At 42.3% G+C, this 16,657-nt stretch overlaps 1 protein-coding gene across 1 annotated transcript in view; it reads right to left on the bottom strand.

Moving 5' to 3' along the window:
* Positions 1–16,657, bottom strand: part of LOC134401955 (neural-cadherin-like) — a 66,108-nt gene that overhangs the window by 41,186 nt on the left and 8,265 nt on the right. The window contains 6 exon segments of the mRNA XM_063131315.1: positions 1,614–1,756; positions 5,155–5,404; positions 9,698–9,809; positions 11,149–11,353; positions 12,116–12,341; positions 13,853–14,047. Coding sequence (XP_062987385.1) covers positions 1,614–1,756; positions 5,155–5,404; positions 9,698–9,809; positions 11,149–11,353; positions 12,116–12,341; positions 13,853–14,047 — 1,131 coding nt within the window.

Raw genomic sequence — 16,657 nt, 5'->3', positions numbered from 1 at the left:
TAAAAAACAGGGGTGTTGAACTTCTTTCAGCTGGATGGCTGACTTTCATTTTGAGAAGCTCCCGGGGGCCACATTTCCAATGCTGGGCAGAGCCAAAGGCAAATTGGGAGAAACCTAAGACAAAAGGAGTGAGGCCAAAAATATGCAAACCTCCCCACCCCCAGCATATATTAGCTTAAAGCATTTCCTGCCAGTCACACTAACCTTAGGAGAGGCCTTTCAACCTTTTAGAATGGGGGAAAACTGCACAAAAAAAAGCAGGAAACTACCAAATGTTTGGCCACTTGGGAAAAGGGGCTGGGGCTGGGAGTAGGGAGCATGGTCATCTGGGGACAGATTGGGACCCCAGGTAGGCCAAATTTGGCCCATGGGCCAGGGTTTCTGCACCTCTGTGTTAAAAAACACCACAGTGGCTCAGTTCAGACAACACGTTAGTCAACGCAGTGTGAAAACTCCACTCAACGGTGGAGTTTTTAGCTCCCCACACAACACGTTCTGACTCCACCATGGGCTACCATGGAATTGAGTAAAATCCACTGTGATGTTTGATTGACAGTTCCTCCATCCCCTCTCCTCCCCCAGTCCTCCTGATGGTATCCCATTAGCGATTGCTACAAAAAACCAATCCTGGCAGCTCTCCTAGAGCAGCACTCTCTCCTTTCGCCACTCTTGCCAGGGAACTCTGTACCCAGTGGGAAAAGTCAACTCAATGCAATGGAAGACCCCACAGAGCCCTCCACACGCAATACAATGGCTGTGCAGGAACTCTTCTCTGCACAGCGTGAATATTCTGTGTGGAGCGTTTTCCTACCACACAACACATTTCTCAACCGTGGTGTAAAAAAACTCCCCCGTGAAGTTCTGAAACCACCATTAAGAAACATGTTGTCTGAACTGAGCCAGTGCCATTAAAATAAATAGCAAGATAACCCAACTGGTCAGATGGTCAGTTCAATTAAGGGTGGGCAGGCAGCCTCTTCACGTGGGCTGATGTCATTTATTAGCACCACACCTTTCACTGGCTCATTCATTCTACCTCCGTGGTGCCAGCAAAGTCTTTTCATTCTAGAGTTAAGCCAGGAGACAGAAGGTCGGATCAAAACTTAGTCACAACTGACTTAATTCCCATTGATTTCAATGGGTCTGCTCCCAGGATGACTCAATCTCAATCTAATTCATAGGAAGCTACAAACTGAATAAGCTTAAAGAAAAAGAAAGATAGAAATAAATAAATTGGAACCCTGGAAAGAAAGCTTTTCAGAGTGCAGGGGCGAAAAGGTGTCGCCCTTTCTGGGTTTTGGCTAAGAGCGATGGCTGGGAATTATGGAAAGTTACAGTCCAACACATCTGGAAGGTACCAAGTTGGGAAAGGTGTACAGCCAGTGGAGGTGGCGGCTCTGATGTCAGTGGGGCGAGGCATCTGCTCCGAGTTTCACTCAGAACCCTAAAGGTGCTTCCACTTCTGACTGGTTCCGACTGAAACTCAAGAGTGGATTCACCACCCCGCTGACATCAGAACCACCAGCCTCCACAGCCTACAGTGGGTCATGTGTGTGTGTGTAAGTGTGTGTAAGCCTAATGGAGGAAGAGTAGCACCTGACATCCTCTCCTACCTTTATGGCTATCCAGTTCAAAATTGCCTTCCTCGTTTCCTCCAGTAATTAAGTACAACACTCCATCTCCATCAGGATCTTTTGCATGGATGGTGGCCACCAATATACCGGGGCCTGCATCTTCCGAAAGAAAAGTTCTGTAACTGATACAAAGAAGATTAAAAAGGATTGCACTCAAGCGACTTACTTGGCCAGCTACAGCCCGTTAAATAGCATTACCTATATAAAATTAGTTAATGTAAGTCAGCCTTCCCCAACCTGGTGCCCTCCAGATGGGTTGGCCTACACATCTGGATGATGGGCATTATAGTCCAGAACATCTGGATGATGGGCACTGTCGTCCAGTATAACTGGAGTTGGGGAAGGCTGGAATAAATACTATGGAGGAGGCATAGCACAACGGTAGACCCTGTGCTTTGCAGGCAAAATGCCCCAGATTCAATCCTTGACATCTCTAGGTAAAAGGATCAGGTAGAAGGTGTGGAGTGCTGCCAGCCATAGTAGTCAATGTCAAGCTAGATGGACCAATAGTGTGACCCACTATAAATGAAGGAAAAACACATTGTTTACTAATCATATATTAATCAGCATATTAATCACATTGCTAGCATATGACCATAGTATAGAGCCAGTGTGATATATTAGTTAGAGTGTTGGACTGGGACTCAGGAGATCCGAGTTCTAGTCCCCACTTGGCCATGAAGCTCACTGGATGACTTTGGGCCAGTCATTGGCCACAGCTAGACCTAAGGTTTTTCCTGGGATCATCCAGGGTTCGCCCCTGCCTGAGCACTGAATCCCCTGTGTGTCACCTAGATGAACAGGTTTGACCCCTGGATGATCCAGGGATAAACCTTGGGTCTAGCTATGGCCATTATCTCTCAGCCTAATCTACCTCAGAGAGTTGTTGCGAGGGTAAAATGTAGAAGTGGAGGATCATGTAAGCCGCCTTGGGTTCCTTGCAAGAGGAAAAAATGGTGGGATATAAATGTAATAAATACATACATAAATAAATAAGTATAGGTCAGAAGGCCTATCATCATAGCACAACTTAGAGCTGAAGTTTGGGCAAGAAGCCAAACTAGGATAGGATGGCAAGGCCAAGGAAGGTTGCAGAAACAGGAAGCTCAAAAGGTAAAAGAACTAAACATTTGCTGACTTGGTCATTAGAAAACAGATACAAAGAGGACAAATGGACAGTGTTGTGGACTAAAAGTCCAAAGAGCATCAGGGGGGCAGTGATGGCAACTGAATGTTTGGGACAAACAGATGATGCAGACAGAGATGGGAACAATCAGATTTCAGAGCACACCACTACCAAGCTTGATATACTAAATGGAGTACTTAAGGGAGTGCAAGATATTAAGCAGGGGAGGGGAAATTGCTTCCGGCGAGGGGGTCACCTGTTCTAGGAGAAAGGGTACATCTTGTTCTTTTCCTCCTGTTCTAAATTTTGTCACAAAGTACCATGGTATCTATTTTGTGCAATACTAGAATTGTTAGTCTGTCTTCCCCATGAATGCCAGGAAAATATTTATACCACTGGAGAGGAAGCATTAAATTCAATGAATTCTGAATAAATAAATAAAAATTAGCTTTGAGGAATTGAAGGGAATGCATTCTGAATTCATAAATGTTAATTAAAACTCACTGTAAGAATTTGGCATGCAATGTTCATTTTCATCACATATGGAACAGGCCACCAACTGGCTGACACCTACCACCCAGTCATGTCATGGCTGATTTTCTGTTTTCTGTAAGATGCAGCATGATTTGACGGTGGATTGGTGTGGCCGATTGTTCCATAAAACTTCCAGAGTGCATTATGCCATCTACTTTCCAACGGCATGTATATGGAACATGCACACACAGCTTTTCTAAATCGCTAAGTACTGTGTTCTTAGATCAGCCTTCTCCCGTACAATCCGTCCCACACACTCAGGTCCTCTGGGAAGAATTTCCTCCAATCAGCCAAAACTGGGCTGACAACCATTACCCAGAGGATCTTCTCTTCTGCTGTTCCCAGACTGTGGAATGGCATGCCGGGAAAGATTTGCCAACTTATCAGACTTTCCGAATTCAAAAAAGCTATAAAGATTGATCTCTTCTGGCAGGCCCATCCAGTCGAATTTTAAGATGCCTGGCTGATATTTTAATAATGTATTAGTTTTTATATGTTTTTAATCAGTTGTATGTATTTTACTGTATTTTATAGTATTTTTATATTTAATGTTGTTCCCCGCCTCGATCCAATGGGAGAGGCGGGTAATAAATAAATAAATAAATAAATAAATTATTATTATTATTAGTAGTAGTAGTAGTAGTAGTAGTAGTAGTATTTTCCCAGAAGTTTCAGACTGCAACAGGCCCAACTCCTAGGCAGCATGGCCATTGGGAGTTACAATCCAACACATCTGGAGGGCACAAGGTTGAGGGAAGGCCAACTCAGAAGATGTATCCAATAGAGACCACCCACATGTGGTCAGTCCCATCAGTTTCCTTCCATAAGTGGTACGGAATGGAGATTTAGTGCTTCTGAAGTCAACCTGAAACAAGCAGACATGGTTATTTCTGGAACGGGGCGGGAGGGCAGTGCTCACATAAGGGACCTCTGCTGACCTGCCCCGTTCCAGAAATGAGTGTTTCCACTCATTTCAGGACTCACCCCCAGAAGCACTAAATCTCCATTCTGCAAGCTGTAGGCACAGCTTGCAGAAGGGAATAGGTGGGGTGGGCTGGCTACTCATAGAACAGAAGCAGCGGTGGGCCCCACTCATGGATGGTGTCATGTCTAACCCTACTGCCCCTGTTTTGGGAGAAGATGTTTCAGGTAATCAATCAGAATCAGATTCAGAACTAGAAGATGCAGCACCAGACACCAGCCAGCCTGTGCCAGTGGGGGAGGAAGCTCTCAGGGGCGATTCCCCAGCTGAGAGTCAGCCCTCTCCAGAGCTTATCTCCTCAAGGCCAAATCCTACACACTCAGTGGGAAGTGAGCTTTCTTCCGGAGGAGAGCGTCCCGACAAACTAGCTGATGCTAGGGTACGCCAGAACCTCAAAAGCACATAGCAGAAGGAAGGCGTGAGAAAGTTGGTCTGAGTAGGATTGCGCTAGAACCTGCCTCCGCACTAGGCTCTCTGAAGTTACAGGCGTTTGAGAAGTGGCTTCCTATTCTTCTTGAACAGACAATTGTCTTGCTTAGTTTGCATAGTTTTGCCTAGGGGGACGTCTCCAAGAGGTTAGACTCTCTTCAGGTAGAAGAGACATTTATTGCTTAATAAAAGCTTTGTGGATTACTCAGCAAGCCTCGTCATTTACCTCCCATCGAAAGTAAGAGCGTTCTGAGAAACACGACAGATGGGCAGCACTGGATACTCCCCATAGCTGTGATCTGTTAAATGATGTTTTCTCCTAGGCCATTGATTTTGAATTAGTTGTCTTCCTCATTTTTGCAAACCAATGAGATAATAAGACTGTTTTGCACATTAGCTGCACAGGATTAGTAAAAACTGATGAGTAGAAAAGACGAAATTATGCTTACACAGACTGGGAGAACACCGGGACTTCGTCATTCACATTGGTCATGCGAATGCGCACCGACGCAGTCCCCGTCCGAGGAGGGTGCCCTCTGTCGACAGCAATGACCACAAACTCGTACATGTGGTTTGATCGCTCAAAGTTCAGTCTCTGGTTGGAATTGATGGCACCTTCAGGCGTAATGGAAAAATCCGCACTCTGAATGAAATACAGGATCTCGGAATTGGAGCCAGAATCACAGTCTGTTGCAAGAACTGAAACCAGGAGCATTTAAAAAGATAAAGCCGTGAGGACAAAAGGGATGGGTTACAACATTACATACAAGGCTCGTTAACTCTAATTAAATATGGTTTCCAGTAATTAACAAAGAACTGTCCTGAAGCACAAGAACTTTTTGGCACCAATTTTACAAGTGCCTTGTAGCAGAATGGAAGGGGAGATACTAGGAATCAAACTAATCATGGAGTGGAGATACGTTTAATGTTTATAGAGTAGCTTCACCACATTTAATTCAAAACATACCTTTTCCTCTCCAGTGTTGAGTTGGGGTGGGTGGGATGGGGATTGTTTTGCAAGTTTGCAGCAGATGTCGGCTGTGCACAGCACTGATTAGCTGGTGCCTCTGATATCAACAAGGTGTCTTCTCCCTTTCCCCCAAATCCAGAAGGTTTGCTACTCTTTTAAAAATGCTTCATTTTTATAATATATATATATATATATATATATATATATATATATATATATGCAAATATTGGAGAAATAAACATATATACATTTATGTGAAACATTTTTAAAAGATTAGCCCATTTGAAGCATCTTATATAAGAATACAGTAGTCTAAGGCTTATTACTAGAGATCTACAAGACCAAACTTGCTCATTTGTGTTTTAAACTGAAACTTGAGCAACACAGAAATTTTTTGAAACTTCATAAAAGTTCAAAGCTCGAGCTTTGGGCACCTTGAGAAAGGAGACGGGAGAGGGATGAGGCAAAGGAGAGGGCAATGCATATGCCCCACACTGTGCATATAACATAACTAGGGTGACCATATGAAAAGGAGGACAAGGTTCCTGTATCTTTAAAGTTGCATAGAAAAGGGAATTTCAGCAGGTGTCAATTGAATGCATGTAGCACCTGGTGAAATTTTGTTTTCATCATAACAGTTAAAGCTGCAGGAGTCCTGCCCTCTTGACCAGATACAAAAGAGAATAGGGCTCCTGCAACTTTAACTATTGTGATGAAGAGGGAATTTCACCAGGTGCTGCATGCACACAAATGACACCTGCTGAAAATCCCTTTTCTCTACAACTGTTAAAGATAACAGGAGCCCTGTCTTCCTTTTCATATGGTCCCCCTAGTCAATGACATAACATGTGACACAGTGTATGCATAATGATGCTTACTCCTGTGAGAGTGCTGGGCCACTTCTGCTTTAGTGTAGCAAACATCCATCTTCACCATTAGAAAAGCTACGCTACATAAGAACATAAGAAGAGCCCTGCTGGATCAGACCGAGGGTCCATCTAGTCCAGCACTCTGTTCAACACAGTGGCCAACCAGCCATCGGCCAGGGATGAACAAGCAGGACATGGTGCAACAGCACCCTCCCACCCATGTTCCCCAGCAACTGGTGCACACAGGCTTACTGCCTCTGATACTGGAGGTAGCACATAGCCATCAGGACCAGCAGCCATTGATAGCCTTCTCCTCCAGGAATTTGTCCACCCCCTTTCAAAGCCATCCAAATTGGTGAGCTTGACTACATCTTGTGGTAGTGAGTTCCATAATTTAACTACACGCTAGAAGAGGATTTGCTCAACAGAACACTCTGTGCTAAACCCACATTCATTAAACAAACAATACCAATCCTAAATTGTGCTGCTATTGTGCAATATTATTTTAAATCATTGAATTAGTCACTCACCCTCCAGCGGGGGTAGGCAACATGGGGCAAGTCAGCCACATGTGTCCCACCAAATTGTTGTTGTTAATTAATATTAATTATTATATATTTATTATTGTTGTTTGTTATGAAAAAAATGCATCTGGAGCACTACAGAGTGACAGAAAGGTCAAATCTAGCTTGCAAACAATACAATACAATAAACAATATATTTATATAAGTCAACTGGTTGCCATTTTTTGTCATTTTTTTAATATAAAAGTGCCTGCAGTTTCAAGACAGAAGAAATGAAGATAGCATTCCTTGCACCCCCATGGCCTAAGCCACGCTGAAGTCACTGAGACCACCCATGTATAGTGGCCAATAGGACTGAGCTGTTCTCTGGTTAAGACTTGTTTATTCAGAATGTTTTGATGCACTGTCTGTTCAGTGGCTGCCAAATGCAACCTAGCAAAGAGCTGATGTTTGCACTGCGGAGTCAAACGTGATCTTAAGAAAAAGAAAAAGGCCTTATCTTGTTAACGATTCTCTGCAGTTGTTAACATCAAAAGAAAAGATGTTTCAGCATCATGCCAACAAAGTGAAAGCACACCGAGACCCGGGGGTGGGGGCTTTAATCTCGAGCGTAAACACTCTTTCTTCCAGAACGCCCAATGCAATTAAGTAGATGCATGCTCACTGAACAGTGGGCATTCATTGAAGATATTGAGGGCAAGAGACCAAGAGATGTCCAAAGTACACCAACAGAATAAAAAAAGGGAAATATGATAGTGACTGATGATTACCAGGCATCTTTGTTCAAAGGGGAGTGGGATAAACAAGCTTCCAGAAAGAATTCTTTTTATTATTATTATTATTATTATTATTATTATTTATTTATTTATATAGCGCCATCAATGTACATGGTGCTGTACAGAGTAAAACAGTAAATAGCAAGACCCTGCCGCATAGGCTTACATTCTAATAAAATCATAATAAAACAATAAGGAGGGGAAGAGAATGCAAACAGGCACAGGATAGGGTAAACAGGCACTGGGTGTGGTAAAACTATGCTGATATATTCTTTGCAGAAACAATTACTCTTCACCATGCAAAGGCATTCAAAAACATATTTGTACAGTAGGCATGCATTTAAGACATTGCTTATTTTTAGCATAAAGTGAAAGCCTTATAAAATTTTAAAAAGAAAAGAAAAGTGTATCAGCATATACAAAACCAATGGAATATCTCTCTATCATACACATACACACACACAGAGAGAGAGAGAGAGAGAGAGAGAGAGAAATAGATGTGTTGGACTATACCTCCCACAATATGGGAGTCATAAGTCCAAAATATCTAGAGGGCACAAGTTGGAGAAGGCTGAGATATATTAAGAGCAAATTCAAGAGCCCATCTGATTGGAAATAAAATAAGGCCACCCTAAAATAAGGTAGCAATTTTCTACACATTTCAGTAATTTCGTGGGTATGTATTTTAATTGTATTTTAATTGTAATTGTAAATTAAAATTAAAAAATGCATTCCGTTAACCATTTTGTGGTTAAGCAGCATGGTTTTGCGTGTTGTCTGAATGGGCCACAGGAACACTAAATGGGTCAAATTTAACTTGAGAACAAGCTAAATTTGATAATTTTAGTATTCCACAGCACTAAAAACTACTATTTCTCCACACATACAACGTCCAATTCAGTGGGGTGGGGCGGCAGCAGGCCCACATACAGCCCATGAGATGCATGTTGTCCATCCATTTTAGACTCAAATTATTTGCCACAGGCTCCTGAGGAGGAATGTACTTAGAAATTGCACTGGCCTTAACAGAGCTTCCCTTGAAGTTCTGTGGATGTTTCTCCCATGCAAGTTTTCCCCCAAGTTCACCTCAAAATTTTGCTGTAATGGAAACTCAATGGTAACTTAGCATGTGCAGATTTCCCCCAACTCAATGGCAATTTAGCATGTGCAGATTTTCTTAGAGAAATTTCACAAGCTCAATCAAAACATGTAACTCCTCAAAACGTTTCACCTAAGCAGGAATCTCAAATAGTAATCTTGAAATTTCATTGTAGGCAAAACTCTTAAGTCCCTGTTCTTATGCTGCAGAATTCTGTGGTTTATGTATGCATTTTTAAGAATTCATAATACTGCACCTTCATCTATTTCAGAGAGGTATACATTAAAAAAAATCAATACAATACTAAACAACACTAAACAAACTAAAGAACAATACAATAAAATTGAGGGGAATAAGACTGTATAACCATCTGCAAATACAATAATTTTAAATAGGCAAAGGTTTTAACTTGGTGCCAAAAGTAATACACTGTCTGCACCAGGCATCCCTTCCTCAGCATGCCATTGTAAAGTCAGGGTGCCACCACAGAGAAGGCCATCTCTTCGGTACATGCATAATACAGTTGTCCTGTAGATGGAATGCAGAGAAAGACCTCCTCCAACAATCTTAATGCCTGGGCAGGTCAATAATAAAGGCTCCATACATTGGACTCCACCTACCAAGAATCTCTCTCACACACAAGCTCTTTTAAAAGGAATGGTAGCTGCTTAAGAACAGATACAGACTCACCAAGCAGCACTTGGTGAGATACAGACTCACCAAGCAGTGGATAGGCAAGAGATGCATTATTTACCTTGCAATAAACATGTGCCTACAGGGACTGATTCAAGAACACTTTCACGACTATAGATAGATTGCTGAAATTCTGGAGAGCAGTCATTTTCATCAGTGATATGAACTACGACCTGTATGGGACAGGAGACAGAAAAAACATCACGCATGGACTCATAAAAGAAAATTAAAAGGAAGGCCTTGACCATCTTCTAGAGTGTGAACAGGAGGCATGCCTCTTTTGAAAGAGAAATTGAATTGTTTTTATTTTATTTATGTATTAGAAAATGTATATCCTGCCTTTCTAGCTCACAAAGAAATACCAAAGGTGGCACACATAACTAAGGATGGAGTCCTTTACTCACTTTCCTGGGCGTAAGCCCCATCAAACTCAATGAGCCTTACTTCTGAGTAGGCATGTATAGGATTGCATTATAATTAAATAGTACATGATAGAGAGGGAGACATGATAGACGTGTACGAAATTATGCATGGTATGGAGAACGTGGATAGGGAGACATTTTTCTCCCTCTCTCAAAATACTAGAACTCAGGATCATTCCATGAAGCTGATTGGTGGGAGATCCAGGCCAAATAAAAGGAAGCACTTCTTCACACAGTGCATAGTTAAATTATGGAACTCACTACCACAAGATGTAGTGTTGGCCACCAATTTGGATGGCTTTAAAAGGGGGTTGGATAAATTCCTGGAGGCGAAGGCTATCAATGGCTAGTAGCCCCGATGGTTGTGTGCTATCTCCAGTATTCAAGGCAGTAAGCCTGTGTGCACCAGTTGCTGGGGAACATGGGTGGGAGGGTGCTGTTGCACCATGTCCTGCATGTTCATCCCTGGCCGATGGCTGGTTGGCCACTGTGTGAACAGAATGCTGGACTAGATGGACCCTTGGTCTGATCCAGCATGACTCTTCTTATGTTCTTAATTAAACTAAATGTTAAATTTAAAAATAATTAAATCTAAACAAGTAAATAAGAAGAAGAACCAGCACAATACAAGGCAGTAGATACATTTTGTGTGTCCGTGAGCTCTTTATTGTTTCGTCTGAGCAGGAGCCACTCCACAGGCTTGCTAAAAAAGCAGGGCCCTCAGCCGATGACAGAACTCAGGTACAGAGGGAGACAAAGGAACCCACTGAGGTTCTCACACCAGTGCAAGCTGGTGGCTCCTATTTCAGTGGGGTGATGAATCCACTCTGGGTTTCAGTAAGAACCAATCAGTATTCTAGAGGAACTATCCAAGGTGCTGAACCCAGTTTGGTTCATAGAAAGATTTTAGGGTAATCTCCATGTGCATCATCTATATTATTATTAATAATAATATTTATTTACATAGTGCCATCAATGTTCATGGTGCTGTACAGAACAAAATAAAACAGAATACAAAACACAATACAAATACAAAATACAAAATTATCTAAGGCGCACTAAGGCGGAAAAGGAAAATCCTGACTCTTACCTCAATTACGCTGCTGAACAAGCTCTCTGCTTCCATAGCTTTTACTAAAAAATGGTAGAGGTGATGTTCGCTCTCGTAGTCCACTGTATGAGTCAAACTGAGCTCACCAGTCTCTTCGCCCATGCTGAACAGGCCACTGGGATTCATCAGGAGAGTGTAAGCGAGGGGCTGACTTTGGAAAGAAACTGCCTCAATAACAGCCACTCTGAAAAGGAAAGATCAGCCACAAAACTACTGGTTACTTTTGGAAAGGAATGAGAGAGTGAAGGTGTGAACTAGGTTACCTTGCCCAAGTATCATTCATGGCATAATTTGTCCTTACAGATACGCCCCCTGCTTCTCATGTTTACACTATAGATTCCTGGATTCAAAAGGAAACTCCTGAAATTTATTTGTTATTTATTTATTTTATTATTTATTTATTTATTACATTTCTATACCGCCCAATAGCCGGAGCTCTCTGGGCGGTTCACAAAAATTAAAAACATTCAAAGTATAAAACAACAGTATAAAACCATAATATAAAACACAATATAAAAGCTCAACCAGACAAAAACAGCAGCAATGCAAAATTACAAATTTTAAACACCAAGTTAAAAATTTTATTAAATGAGACTTCAACCCTCTCACTGGTCAGATAAGGACACTTAGACATTATAGGGTGTTTTTTTTTTTTTGAAGACACAAATTGTGCTCAGAAGGCAAGAGGAAGCCAGTGCAAAAAGTAGAGCACTGGTCTAACATACACCCATCAATTTGTTCCAATTGGGAATCCAATCTCCACATTCTGCCCCAGATGAAGCTTCTGAACAGTCAGGCAGCTCCATGCAGAGTGTGCAGCACAGCAATTATACATTAAAAAGATATTGTGCTAGCTTCCTAGGTTTTTAAAATGCACTTAAGAATCTACACTGTACTCTTTTAGACATGATGGACACACACAAACACACACATACTACATACTTACTTTTCACCTGCTGGAGTATTTTCTGGAACAAACACACTGTAAGACATATTAGTGAACTGTGGAGGCCTGGAGCCAGCCAAGATAGAGATAAAAGCATACGGACTTTTGCCACCATATTCATCAATGGCCAGCACAGTGACCACATACTCCTGGTCCAAAGTTAAAGGCAAGCCGGTCGTCATAATGACCCCTGTGTCCATATCTAGATCAAACCGTTCTTCACTACCTGTTGAATGAAAATATTTTTAAAATTTTAAAAGGGACCACCAGACACTATTTAAACTTTTAGTTCTTCGACTACAAGATTTCCTTCTCATTCCGTTCCCACTACCACCACCTTTTACTACTTATTCTTTCACACTGTAATGGACAGTCTAAGTTGTCTTTACTGAGTGACACTTTTTATTGCCAGAACTAAACAGCTAAACAAGGGGGTTATGTAACCTGACACCCTCCAGATGTTTTGGACTAGAACTCCCATCAGCCCCAACCAGCATGGCCAATGGTAAGGGGTTATGGGAGTTCGTGGTCCAATACCTGATGTGTTGTGTCTACCCCTGATCTAAACAATATTCAACAGCCAATGTAGCATAAAACAGAAACAGAAACACAGTACTCTAGTTATCAAGCCAATGTAGAACAACTGCAAGGAGCCACCAGGATACTTTGTGGGCATTCCATTGATCTGGTTCACATGACACAACAGCCCGTGGCTTAAACAGCCCATTGGCCGTCGTGCATGAGCAGCACACCCGCCACTTTGGCTTTTATACATACCCAAAGCAACTTAACAAAAGGCTTTGATGCTGCAAAAATGGTCTACCTGGGGCAATTTCACCTCCACACTGATGGGCAGGGACCATAGCTGAACACAGATCTGATGCTTTGCATACAGAAAGCACTAGGATCAATCCCTGGCATATTTTGTTAAAAACATCAGGTGATGGGAGATATCCCATTCTGCCTCTGGCCCTTGGAGAGCTGCTGCCAGGTGCTGCTGACAATACTGAGCTAGATAGATAAATATTCTGACCTGCTACCACTTATTTATTTATTTGATTTGTAAGTCGCCCTAAAGCCAAAGCTCTCAGGGCAACGTACAAAAAAACCAAAACCCATAAAACCAATAATGAAACACATTAAAAAGTATTGTTTAGGTTCTGGAAGTAATTTTGAGTGGTTTTTTTTAAAGGGTAAATCTAATGTTGGAGTCCCCAGAAGGCCACGCCCCTTCCTGTGATCCCTCACCTTTCCCTCACAACAACCGATATTTTGTGGTTTCCCAACTTTTGTGTAGTTTTTACCTCATTCTAAAAGGTTGAAATGTCTTTCCTAAGGCTTTTTAAATTGCATTTATATCCCACCTTTTTTCCAAAGGCAGTGTACATAATCCTCCTCCTCCTCTCCATGTTATCTTCACAACAACAACCCTGTGAGGTAGGTTGGGCTGAGAGTATGTGACTGGCCCAAAGTCACCCAGTGAGCTTCAAGTGGGGACAAGAACCTGGATCTCCCGACTCCCAGTCCAACACTTTAGCCACAACACCACACTGGCTTAATTATGGGCAGTAAGAGGTTTAAGCTAAAATATGCTGGTACTTTTTGGTTTCCTATCCCCACCTCCTTTGCCTTCACCCCACCCAGCAATGGAATGCACCCCTCCCCTGAAGATCTTCTCCAAAACTGAATTCAGCTCCCAAGCTTAGAATCTTCAAACAGAACACAGTACTTACTTACCTGCAACCAGAGCATAGGTTATCCCAGCACTAGAATTTTCATTGTTACTGTAATGGGTGACGAGCTGATAGACTACGGTGCCTGCCCGGGCATCAGGGTCAACACGGGCCAAATAGGGGTATGGATACATTCCCCAAGAGATGGGCTCCTCTTCTACAGCAACAATCACCACGCGGCACAAATACCAGTCACTGTCTGAAAGATACACACACAAGTTTAAAAAAATAATAAACCGGAAGTTGGAGTTTACACAGACACTCTTGGAGTTTAAAAAAGATGTGCATGAGATTCTCCAATTAGATTTTAAGAGGTTTCTTCCAGACAAGGCTTTTATTGCACCTTTGCATAGGGTGCCTGCATAGGGCTCATCTCTTTCCTTCCTGAAGAAAATTGTTATCATATATGCAATTAAGCATAGGGACAAAATCAATGGAAGTTTCCTCCCCCTAAACTTAATTGCCACATTGGCGGGGGGGGGGGGGGATGAGGGGGTTTACAGTAAGTAAAGAGGGGAGAGTTAACCCTTCCTTTGCCAACTTCAATACCCCTCATTAGGCAGTTAAGCTTAGGGAGGAATCGTCCACTGGCAACCGTGAGATTTCCCCCCCTAAACCTAATTGCTGGGGGGAGGGGGTTAGGCAAGTGGTAATTCCCCCTGAAAATCCTATCATAGCAATGAACCTGAGAGGGAAACAAACTTCAATTATCACCAATGGATGCTCAGGAAAAAAGATTCAGGATGCCCTTGGTTGAGAATGGTAAGACTTCAGCCGGTGAGCCAATTCTCTGTTAGCAAGATAGCCCTTTGACCTCCTGGAATATAAAAATCAATTGTGGACAGTGGAGGCTGGTGTCTTTGATTTCAGTGGAGCTGTGAATTCATCCTGGGTTTCAGTCAGAACCAGACAGAACTCTAAAGGAGATGTCTAAGATGCCTATCTCCAAAATAGGTTCAGAACGTTGGATAGTTCCTTTAGAGTTCTGGCTGGTAATGACTGAAATCCAGAACGGATTCACAGCCCCACTGAAATCCAAGACACCAACCTCCACTGGTTGTGAGTGGAAGAAAGCTCCCAACTATTCATGCAAAAGGAAGTGAACCCGCTGATTTGGAACTGTGACGTGCATTCCCATTATGCTGCAAAATCCCACAAGGCATTGAGGCCATCATGGCAGCATGCAAATAAGCTCTCAGAAACCACTCTCCGGGCTTTCCCGCTAATTACACACAGGTCACTTCACAGCCAGAGGATAACACTATTGCAATCAATGCTATCTGGCTTGCGTCTAAACTTGAGCCTTTATGAACATCAGTGAGCTCCAAAACTCAGCCAGCAAGACACACTATTTATTTATTTATTTGTTACATTTATATACCACCCCATAGCCGAAGTTCTCTGGGTGTTTTACAAAAGTTAAAAACAGTAAACATTAAAAGTATACAAAATTAAAAACATAAGAACAACAGTATAAAAACAACAGTATATTTAAAACAACAGTTCTGGGGGTCCATTAAAAAACAAACTTGGCATTGTTAAATGGTGTTAAATGCCTGGGAGAAGAGAAAAGTCTTGACCTGGTGCTGAAAAGATAACAATGTTGGCGCCAGGCGAGCCTCGTCGGGGACATCATTCCACAGTTGGGGGGCAACCACCGAAAAGGCCCTCTCCCTTGTTGCCATCCTCTGAGCTTCCCTCGGAGTAGGCACTCGGAGGAGGACCTTAGATGTTGAGCGCAGTGTACGGGTAGGTTCGCTAATAGCAAGAGATATCTGGACCTCAATCAGTTTACTCTTCTTTGTACAAGCATAGCTTATTTGTAGGCCTGATTTGGCATAGATCCTTGCCATCATTTTTGCAGTACTTTCAGTATATTGAATGGGCCTTTTGGCCCTCATTTTATTCATCTTCATAACGATCCTGCAAGGCAGGCCATCAATTACACAGACACAGAAAGGCTTGACTTACTTGAATAAGAGCACAATGCTACACAAGTTTATACAGGGGTGGAAAAACCTTACAACTTTTTGGCTAGCTAAGGAATGCTGGGAGTTGTACGACTTTTTCCTGGCCTAAACAAACACAGCATTGCACCCTAATAGACCAGACTGAGGTGAAAACTCAATGAACTAAAGCTGCCTAGAAAGAGAGAACAAGCATTGCTTATAGGGTGACCATTTTTGAATTACCGAAATAGGGGATATGCATCACCAAAAAAGAGGACAAAGGGCGATATTGATTTGTATAAAATTTGCACGTATTCTTATATGTATAGATGCAAATTTAGAAATTATTATTATAATTTAAATAGAAATAAAGTACATTTCAGCACAGTGCATAAAGACTTTACATAAAGAGGCAGTACGCCTATAGATGCCAATTGCTGGGGAAGATGGTCAGGAGACTGTTATTGCACCCGTGTCCTGCATGTGGGTCCCTGGTCGACAGCTGCTTGGCCATTGTGTGAACAGAGTTCTGGTCTGATCCAGCATGGCTCTTCCTGTTTTCTTATGACTGTGGCCAGGTGAGCTCTATACCTGCCTATTTAGTCTGCTGTCCAGGTGCTACCTGCAGATGGGCAACTGTTCTTATGGTTCTTTATCCTTAAACCGGACTTGAACTAGACATCCCTTCAAACAGAGGGCAACTTATGAAATCCTTTCCCTAGTACTAGTTTAGAATACATCTAGTATTTACTAGTTTAGAATATGTACTAGTTTAGAATACATCTGAAGCAGCTGCAGGATGTGTGTGTGTGTGTGTGTGTATGTGTGTGTAAGAGAGAGTATATGGCAACCACATGGGC

The sequence above is a fragment of the Elgaria multicarinata genome, chromosome 7, assembly GCF_023053635.1.
Source record: "Elgaria multicarinata webbii isolate HBS135686 ecotype San Diego chromosome 7, rElgMul1.1.pri, whole genome shotgun sequence".
NCBI classification, from domain to species: Eukaryota; Metazoa; Chordata; class Lepidosauria; order Squamata; family Anguidae; genus Elgaria; species Elgaria multicarinata.
The sequence above is the reverse complement of the archived record's forward strand: the minus strand, read 5'-3'. Positions and strand labels throughout refer to the sequence as shown.